Source organism: Gopherus evgoodei, chromosome 2 (assembly GCF_007399415.2).
Source record: "Gopherus evgoodei ecotype Sinaloan lineage chromosome 2, rGopEvg1_v1.p, whole genome shotgun sequence".
NCBI classification, from domain to species: domain Eukaryota; kingdom Metazoa; phylum Chordata; order Testudines; family Testudinidae; genus Gopherus; species Gopherus evgoodei.
In genome coordinates this window covers 245,184,461-245,195,197 of record NC_044323.1, presented here as the reverse complement: position 1 = coordinate 245,195,197, position 10,737 = coordinate 245,184,461, and the positions used below count along the sequence as shown (strand labels likewise).

Below are 10,737 nucleotides of genomic sequence, written 5' to 3'. Positions count from 1 at the left end.
AATAATTGGTTAGTACACTAGACAGTATTTGCAGTGGTTAGCTAAGACATCAGTAGGAATAAGGTAGTGATTAGTTCTGTAAAATGCAAGCAGAGAGATTGCATGACTCTGTAGATTCTTCTAAACCTACTATTTGGAATCCTGTTAAAAATGTTACCAGCCAGTTTTAGCTTTCAGAACAAGTTAATCTAGTCTAATAGCCAGGAGTGGCTCCAGGCACCAGCACACCAAGTGCGTGCCTAAGGTGGCAAGTCACTGGGGGTGGCCTGCCAGTCACTATGAGGGTGGTAGTCAGGCTGCTGTCAGCAGCATGCCTGCGGGAGGTCCGCTGGTCCCACGGTTTTGGTGGCAATTTGGCAGCAGGTATGCCAAAGGTGTGGGACGGTGGACCGCCTGCAGGCACGCTGCCAAATCTACGTTACCAGCGCACCTCGCACAGATGTGCTGCCGAAAGCCACCTACCTGCTGTGCTTGGGGTGGCAAAATACATAGATCTGCCCCTGCTGATAGCACTAAACAATCTACAGTTTGTAGAATAGCAATTTCAGAGGATCTGTTTTGACCACTTCCCAATCATTATAAAAAATAATAATGAAGACATTAATATTTGGGATAATTTTTATTGCACTTGTAAGCAGATAAACTGCATTACCAAATGTTTTGAGCAAGTAAAATTGAGAATTTTAATTTCAGGAAATATTTTAGTTCATGGTTCTGGGTTTTCAGAATGTTACTAAAAAAGGAAATAAGAAAATGTTGCTAGAAAATATTGCTATTAAAGAAAAGGCTAACAATAGAAAGTGTATTTCCATATTAATGCTTCCTTTCAGCCAAGCACTTCAGCACTTAGTTTTATCATGTCTATTGGCCCCTAACCGTACAAGCTGACTAGTTGGGTTAGAGGGTGTTGATTGTCACCAGAAAGCAACCAACTAAAAGTGTGCTCAGCTGTTTAAACACAGTGGATGAAGTTCTCCTCAGTTTGTACCAGTTCAACTCTACTACTTTTGCAACAGGCACTATCTTAAAGTGGTTAGAAAGATTCTGCACCATAACAATGATTGTTCCACTGGATACAATTTTATTACTTTTTCCATCAATGAAATATGAATATCTGAACCAAAATGCAGTTTGCTGTTAACCATACCTTAACTGTTCCAGTGAGATGATATCCCCATCATTTAAGATTTAGTACTGATTTTAGGCTCCTCTCCATAACTAATGAGCTTTTATAAACGTTTACTTGAAAAAGAAAAATCTTTAAAATGCCACTATATTGACAACAGCTCCAATTCATATATCTGAAAATTTTATTTAACCGTCACAACCGTTCAGAATAGTTACATCATGGCTTTGAACTATGATTGCACACAGCTGTGTAGTCCATTGAAAAAACTACAAAAACAGGGAAAAGGAAAAATCTGAAGAGTAGAGGAGCTTTGTTCACTAAACTGAGCTGGTTAGTAGCAAGCTCCAACCCAGTATGGAGACAATGTCCTCATGCTTTCTGGTAGACTCTCTTACACTTGCAACCATTCATGTCACATTCCTGGAAAACAAAGAAATTAATTCAGTAGTATATAGGCCAGAAGTTCTCAACCAGGGGCCCAAGGCGCTCTGGGGGGAGGGGACAAGCAGGTTTAAGGGGGTCTGCCAAAATAAACTAGAGAGCAGGACCAGCAGACTCACTGGGACCCAGGGCAGAAAGCACAATCCCAAGCCCTGCTGTCCTGGGCTGAAGCCAAAGCCCGAGCAACTTAGCTTTCTACCCCCTAATGTCTTTTAATCTACTGAAAAACAGTTGTTGTGGCCCAGGTGGGCCATGGAATTTTTATAGTAGGTTGGGGGGGGCCTCAAAGAAAAAGGTTGAGAACCCCTGATATAGGCTAAATTACTGCAGAACACAGGGATGCAGATGGCAGTTTATAATAGATTGAGTCTCTTTTAAAGTTAGATTCCTACTATAGTCTACAGTAGTCAATGACCAGAAAGTAGGAATGCACTCACCACCACCAGTTTCCCATCCTCTATCTTCCGTGTTATTGTGGACTCCTTGCCATCCCACTGCTGGAGCTGAATCAATGTGTTACCATCAAAGGTGATGAGAGTCTGCAAAGAAAAACAGGACTCAAAATATTTTACTCAGTCTCTTTGAGTGGAGGCGCTACACTCCCACACTATACTCCAAGGCCCTACTGAAGTCAATGGGAGTTTTGCCATTGACTTCAGTAGGGTCAGGATTTCACTCTACATTTCTCATGACTCCTGTTCTTCTATTACTTTGCCACTTGTTCAGTCACTGCTTTGGCACATTGATACATGAAACATGACTTCAATAGCATGCACAATTTAAGTGAACAAGACCTGCTGAGTTTGTCTCCTCATACATGTGTTTGGCTTTTTGTATCGTCTAGGTCTGACTCTTGCACTTGGCAGATGTGTTGCCAGTGCACAGATGAGGAGTGGGAGAGTCTTGGCAAGTGGCCAGCATTCACACAAGGAGATAATTGGCCTGGGAGAATCCTATGGAGAGGGAATAATCTTTCCTCACCCTCCACTACCTCCTCCCAGTGATAATCCCTTTAATCAGTCAAGTTGGAAGCTACCTGAATTCTTGTAAAGATGGGGAATATGGAGTCTGAGATACATTTAATTTACTCCCTATATAGGTTATTCCACTTGTTACACAAATGTGTGAGACTGTCATCAGATTAGTTGTAGGGCCATATCCTGCTCCATTAAAATTCAAAAGGCTTTATTGACATTAACTTCAATGAAAGTGAAATTTGGCCTTTGGTATTTTTACCATGGGTCTGGAGGGCTGCCAGTTTTATCACCCCAAGTGCATCAAAGCTGCCATGCAAACTGAAAATGATCAACCAAACATACCAGGCTTCATCTGGTTTCAGTATTTTACCATTTGTAGACTGGTTAGTTCATAAAAACTGATGGATTTCAATGGGGCTTGTGATGACAGGGGTACCCCACCCACCAACAGAGCAGGGTACTACTCAACATGAGAGAGTGGGGGAGACTGGGTCCCTAAATAGCATTTATATCTGTAAGCCAGCCACTCTGGTGGACTGAGCATATTCAATTGGGGGGGAGAAAACAAAAAAAAAAAAAACACCCACACAAAAACACACCACTCTTGTACTAACCTGAACTTTCCTGCCATCTAATGTATTTTCCTCACATTTCTCACCCAGCTTGAAGCTGAGCTGTGAAGATTTAAAGGTGCTTTCTGTTTTTATGGTGATTGTATCTCCATCCTTGATGATGTAAACATCTGGTTTGGCCATGCTCCCCATTTTCCTCAGGGCCATACCCACACCTATAGAGCAAGAGCAACAGCATATCAGAGTTAAACACTAAGCCCACAGAGAGAGGATCCCTTTTAATTATCCAGGGCAAGGGAGGAGAAATTCATTTTGCAGAATCACTCATCCTGAATGCTCCTGAGATCTAAATCAAATCTATTTCTCCCCCTATAGGACCTGCAGGTCTCCAGAAAACCAGTATCTCCGTTCACACAAATTGACGTGTAAGGTGGAAAAGGGGAAAGAAGAGCTGTGTTAGAAGAAGATTGTGTCCAAGTTTAAGAGAATTGTGTTTTAAAAGTTCTCCAATTGACTTTTCAAACTGTAAAATTAATCCACTTTTATATTTATATACAATTTACATTTAAATGTATATTCATTATATAGATGTATTTCTTCTAACTTACTTAAGGAACACCCAGCTGTTACTCTAGATGTGTGTAAAATAATAAAATGCACATTTTCAGACCAATGTCAAAAGTATTAAAAGAAAAACTAGAAGACTTTTCTGCAGAAAAAAAGTGTAAAGGAAAAATTTGAGTTTTGGAGCATGACTTGAAATTCAGCAAAGTAGGACTTTAGCACCCTACTGAAGGAAGCACTTGAGGTCCCTCCATCAAAAAGCACCTGGCCTTCAGCCCCATCTTGATTCATCCAATGACTCATTAGCCTGAGTGCTTCACCCAACTCAGCAGGTTTCAGGCTTTGGGGTTACTCAGGACTTTCACCATGCAGGGCTTTATACAGCAGCTATCAATCAGCCATTTAAATTGCATCCAACAATAAACTGGAAGCCAGTTAAGAGCTCCAGGGTGACATTCTTTCTGCAAGAAGTATCACTAAGGCCTGGTCTACACTACGCATTTAAACCAATTTTAGTAGCATTAAACCGATTTAACCCTGCACCCATCCACACAATGAGGCCCTTTATATCGATATAAAGGGCTCTTAAAACCAGTTTCTGTACTCCTCCCCGACGAGAGGAGTAGCGCTGAAATCGGTATTACCATATCGGATTAGGGTTAGTGTGGCCACAAATCGATGTTATTGGCCTCCTGGCAGTATCCCACAGCGCACCATTGTGACTGCTCTGGAAAGCGATCTGAACTCGGATGCATTGTCCAGGTAGACAGGAAAAGCCCTGCGAACTTTTGAATTTCATTTCCTGTTTGCCCAGTGTGGAGCTCTGATCAGCATGGTGGCGATGCGGTCCCAAATCCAAAAAGAGCTCCAGCATGGACCGTATGGGAGATACCGGATCTGATCGCTGTATGGGGAGACAAATCTGTTCCATCAGAGCTCCGTTACAGAAGACAAAATGCCAAAGCATTTGAAAAAAATTGCTAGGCTATGATACAGAGTCCACAGCACAGTGCTGTGTGACAAGCGTAACAGAAAGTCAAAGAATCAAATGGACGCTCATGGAGGAAGGGAGAGGGGACTGAGGACTCCAGCTATCCCACAGTCCCCGCAGTCTCTGAAAAGTATTTGCATTCTTGGCTGAGCTCCCAATGCCTGTAGGGTCAAACACGTTGTCCAGGGTATATCTCGTCAATTTACCTCCCCCCACGAAAGAAAAGGGAAAAAAAATCATTTCTTGACTTTTTTCAATGTCACCATATGTCTACTGCATGCTGCTCATAGACATGGTGCCGTGGCACTGAACAGCAGCATCCTCTCCCCTCCCCTCCCCGGTAGCAGATGGTACAGTGCAGAAAGACTGGTAGCTGTCCTTGTCATCATCCCGTGAGTGCTCCTGGCAGGCCTCAGGTGAGGTCGGCCGGGGGCACCTGGGTAAAAATAGGAATGACTCCTGGCAGATGGTACAGAACGGCTGGTAACCGTCCTCATAGCAACTGGGGGCTGAGCTCCATCAGCCCCCCCCCCCTTTCCATATCTAAAGAAAAGATTCTGTACTGCCTGGACTATCATAGCAGCGGGATGCTGGGCTCCTCTCCCCCCCCCACCATTTAATGTCCTGCCTGGACTATCATAGCAGCTGGAGGCTGCTCCCCCTCATTTTATCTCACTGAAAAGTCAGTGTTTCTTATTCCTGCATTCTTTATTACTTCATCACACAAACGGGGGGACCCTGCAATGGTAGCCCAGGAGGGTTGGGGGGAGGAGGAAAGCAATGGGTGGGGTTGCTGCAGGGGCACCCCCCTAGAATAGCATGCAGCTCATCATTTCTGTGGGATCTGACACAGAGTGGCTGTGCCATCTGGTACACTGGTTCTCTAGTACGCTTGTCCCATATTCTAGGCAGGACTGACTATTTTTAGATACAACATAAAGGAGGGAATGACCTGGGGGGTCATTCCCATTTTTGTCTTTGTGCCCCCGGACAACCTCAGCAAAGGTCAGCCAAGAGCACCCATGACAGCAGCAGACAGTACAGAATGACTGATAACTGTCATCTAATCACCAATTTACAATGGCACAGCAGACTGTATAGAACTGGTAAACATCTCTGCTACCTTGCAAAGGCAAATGAATGCTGCTGTGTAGCACTGCAGCACCGCCTCTGTCAGCAGCATCCAGTACACATATGGTGACAGTGACAAAAGGCAAAACAGGCTCCATGGTTGCTATGCTATGGCATCTGCCAGGGCAATCCAGGGAAAAAGGGCATGAAATGATTGTCTGCCGTTGCTTTCACAGAGGAAAGAATGAGTGACAACATTTACCCAGAATCACCCGCGACACTGTTTTTGCACCATCATGCATTGGGATCTCAACCCAGAATTCCAATGGGCGGGGAGACTGCGGGAACTATGGGATAGCTACCCACAGTGCAACGCTCCAGAAATCGACACTAGCCTCGGTACATGGATGTACACCACTGAATTATTGTGCTTTGTGTGGCCATGTGCACTTGACTTTCTACAGTCTGTTTTACAAAACTGGTTTATGTAAAATCGGAATAATCCTGTAGTGCAGACATACCCTAAGTTAGAAGCTGCATTCTGTAGTAGCTGTAGTTTGAATAGTCTTAAAGTGCCCTCACATACAGCACAGTGCAGCATTCCAAAATGAAGCTGATAAGGGCATACATTACTGTGGTGAGATCTGCATCCAAAACTGAAGGGCCTGGATCCACAAAGGCATTACAATGCTCAGTATTGCAACAACTAGAAAAATCACAGGAACATGCTACAATCCACAAAGCCTGAATTAGGCACCTAGGCTCCCAATCCAATACATGGGGAGAGACAGGTGCCTTCAAATGCAATCCACAAAAGCCAGCGTGCTAGGCAGGGAGCCACCTAAGCTAGCCATTGGGAGATGCTCAAGAGAGGGTTGTATACTAAGCCCCTCCCCTCTCATCAAGATAGGGGCCTAAGTCCAGGCTGTAGGGAGGTGCCTATCTTTGCTTAGCAATAGTGATCCATGAACAGGAAGCCGATGCCTGGAGTCAGGTGGCTCCAGCAACTAAACTTGCAGGAATGAATTAGGTGCCTGCCTTGCTATGCACAAAAGAGCTGGAGGAGAAGGAGCCCACTTAATAACTTTAGCTCAGTAGTTAGACTACTTGCCTGGGAAGTAGGATATACAGGTTAATTCCCCACTCTGTCAGAAGAGAGGGAAGAAAGGATTTGAACAGGGGCTGCCCACTCTCCTGTTGAACCTGTTCCACCGTGGCTAAATAGTGAAAGAGTGACTGGAGCAAGGGAACTGGCCTGGGGTATTCCACACGGGTACTCTAACCACTGTACTACAGTCATTCTCTCTCTGGCCCGAGGACTATATAAGTCTTTATACTCAGTGAAACTGTCATCTGGGGGGAAGGGGCGGGGGAGGAAGCAGCACAGAGACAGAAAGAGACTCTGTAGCATAGGCACCGACTTCTACTGGTGCTGGTGTGTGCTTGAACCCCCTCTGCCCCGAGCTCCGCCCTGACTCCATCCCTGCCCTGTTCCCTCCTGCCCCCATTCCAACCCCTTCCCCAAAGTCCCCACCCCAACTCAGCCCCCTTCCTGCCTCTATTCCAACTCCTTCCCCAAATCCCTGCCCCAGCCCCACCTCCTCCTCTGAGCGTGCCAGGTTCCTGCTCCCCCCCCCCCCCAGGAGCTTGCTACAGCTGTTTGGCAGCAGCAAGCGCTGGGAGGTAGGCGGAGGAGTGGGGATGCGGTGTGCTCAGGGGAGGAGATGAGGTGGGGCAGGGTGGAGAGTCTGGCTAATTTTTCCCCCGGGCGCTCCAGCCCTGGAGCATCCATGGAGTTGGCACCTATGCTCCAAAAAACCAGTAGTCCAAAACTAGTCCAGTGGTTAGGGCCCCCATCAGGAAGGCAGAAGAGCCAAGCAATCTTGAGACCCAATCATGAGACAGATGGAAGTGGAAGTACCAATGAAGAACCAAGTCTTTGTGATGTTTAAGATTGTAGGCGGGGTCTGAAAATGTGAATCTGTTGCTTGTGGACAGACATGTAACTGCTCTGAAGGTAATATTTAGAACTGATCTTCTGAACAGGAACTGTAGAAGGAGCTGTGTTAAGTGCTAACAATTCCTTGCAGACTATATTTAGAGCCATTCACTCTTTCAAAACTATACTCCTACCAAATCTGCATTTAATCTTGCAAACTATTTAGATTTAAAATCTAAATTCACATGGAGTGTAAATATGCCCTACACTATCTTAAATATGCTTTTTAAAAGTGTTGATGAACATTAAGGGTGGTGATAAAAAATAAGTCACCTCTTTTCACACTTGTTTGCTGGGGGGAGGAGACAGATGGACATGAGCTAAGGACCTAGTGTGTTCACTTTAACTTTTTAATTTCCTAAGTGTGTAGTTGACTTGTACCTCAAACCTAACAATTTATTATACTTTGTAGTTCACATAGACCATCTTTGCAAGGTTTGAATTTTAAGATCTGGATTTAGATGTTTTTTTAAAAACAAACATTGCCTGAACTCACTCTTTTTTTAATGTCATAAATTGCGTAGCAGGAAGTTGTATTGCTTTGCTATGAATGTTTGCAATATCATAAATTGCACTGTCTTGTTATGAGGTAATTTATTAACAATCAAACAGTTTATCATTTTTTAAAAGTTCTTTGTGAGTTCTTTAAGACTTAGGGTAGGATTTTCAAAAGTGCCTAAGGGAGTTTTTTGAAAAACTGACCTTAAATCTTAATTTTGCTGTCTCTGGCTTGCAGTACAGTCTATCACAGCAGGGCAAGTGGCTTGGCAAGGAGCAATCACACCACATTGTGCTGCAGTAAGGTCATTAAACTGTTGTACCATCCGCACCCCTTACCCCAAGGCTATTTGCATACCCAGTCCCCCTGCTCCAATGATTCTTGCATTATTTATCCACAGGGGAACAGCTTCAGTGTGGGCATCCCACATCAGAATATCCCATAGCTTATCTTGAAAACATGATGCTAAAAGATTCAAAACCAATAAGGGAAATTAAAAGGACTCCAACAGTTTTTTAATCCAATCTCAGAATTGGGAGGAGGGGGCTCCCTTGTGATTTTTGAACAGTTGAGATTGGCAATTCAGGAAGAAAAGACTTGGGATAGAAATTGAACTGGTGGTGCAACTACTGAAACTGTTAAGGAATACAGATACATTTTACATCTAGCACAGAAAGAGTCTCTTCAATGAGATTTTGTATCCCAGTAGCAGCTGCATTGATATGACCCCTTCTGATAATCTACTATCAGACAAATTCATGCGAGAGTATTACAGCGCAAATAGGAAGAGGCTGATAATTGTGTGTTATACTTGGGGATTTCCCACTCCATTCTCTTCTCATGCTATCATTTACCCACCTTTCCTAACACTAAAGACTGTCATTTAACTGAAAGCATGCACACACACAAGTTTCCAATCTGTTATTGAAATGTTAATATAAGGAACTGTGATTCTGGTCAGTTTCAGTCCAGTGTGCTCTGATTTTGCAGACTTAATGCACAACACAAAAACTCATCTCAAACCAGATAGTGTGCAAGCTACTTTGTTTATAACAACAAGAAATTCAAGGTGTATATACCACTGAGTCCCAGTCTGCTCTCACTTCCACTGATGAAAATCTGGAGGAATTTCAGTTATGTCAGTGGAACTGAGAGCAAATTATGGCCCTGGGGTTCAGACATTAGGCAAACCACGAGGTTACAAATGCCTCACAGCAGATGCTTTGTTTAGGCAATGAACGCACATGTATTGGCGCTACCCATCGCAGGGGCAGTACAATAAAGACTAACATGCACACAGGTTCATTTTCTCTATATTGGATAGGTTTTGTTTTCTGTTCTTCTCCCCTTTCCCTAACCCCAGAGCAGGGCCAAAACCATTCCAAGAGATCCCCCTCTCCACGAGAATGTGCTCTGCCCAGCATCAGCGTACCAGTAGGGGAGAGAGACTCTTGCTATTCAAGCCATTGCTCCAGGTCGCTCGGCTGCTTTTATGTTGACGCCCTGGGAATTCTCTCCTTTCACTTTAGTGAGTAATCTATTCCCAGGCGGCTCCTAGCATCAGGCACCGTGACGCCCCGGCAGACCTTGGACAGAGCATCTGAAGAAACCAGGCACAAAGTTTGGGATCCCAGATGAACTAGCATAGTGGAGCTAGCTCCGGGGGGCCAAGGAAGGAGCACCTTAAAACTTGGGTCCTTGCCCTCTCCACACATACACACAGGGGATCATACTGAGAATACAAATAAATTACACACACGTATACAAGGGAGAAAGCGTTTTTTTCTTCCAGCGGGCAGCAACACTGGGATTTAGGGAGATAGTCATAGAAAGAGTCAACCAAACTTCATTTCTTCCCCCAAACCTAACAGGCAGGGAGATCCTGAATGAAAAGCCCTCGCTGCCCAGAGTGCGGGGAGGAGGACGGGAGACATCCCTTTATTTTGTATCCAGGGGCAGAAGTACCTATGCCGCCCGCCCGCCAGCCACCCCCACCTTCCCCTCCCTTGGACCCACAGACGGTGAGCACTGATTTTGATCCCACACGGTCTCTCTGCCTCTTACCTAATTCCTTCATGTACTCGTCAAAGCCTTCGCTGCTGATGAGGCTCCACTTGCCTACAAAATCGTCTATGCTCATCGTGCCGGCTCGCTGGGCAGTGTCCGCGTCCCGCAGGAGGTGGAGGCTGGAGGACGGTGTAGGAGGCAGAGGGGGGCCAGATGCGTTTTTATCCAGATGCCCCTGACCATGCGCTGCGGCAGAGAACAAATGGGGACCGGCAACGTCAGGGGTTCCTACTCCCGGCCCTCGCCCCCTTCGCTCTCAGCCCGCGGGAGAACAGGGCGGGGTGAGGTTCACGCCCGCCCGCCAGGAGAGTGCCTGCCCGGGGGCGCCGGGGGAGGTGTCGCCCCGTCAGCGCCGGCAAGCAGAGACCTGCTGCTGCTCCGGTGTGAGTGCAGCGTCGGCATTTCGCCGGCGAGCGGGGGAGACGAG

General features: G+C 45.5%; 1 protein-coding gene across 1 annotated transcript; it reads right to left on the bottom strand.

Moving 5' to 3' along the window:
- Positions 1-588: 588 nt before the first annotated feature.
- LOC115646906 (fatty acid-binding protein 5-like) lies at positions 589-10,482 on the bottom strand. Its single transcript, XM_030553344.1, has 4 exons — positions 10,308-10,482; positions 3,162-3,334; positions 2,008-2,109; positions 589-1,549 (listed from the first exon to the last, which is right to left on the bottom strand). The coding sequence occupies exons 1-4, from the start codon at positions 10,381-10,383 to the stop codon at positions 1,499-1,501; spliced, it is 402 nt and encodes a 133-aa protein (XP_030409204.1). The 5' UTR covers positions 10,384-10,482; the 3' UTR covers positions 589-1,498.
- Between the last annotated feature and the right edge of the window lie 255 nt (positions 10,483-10,737).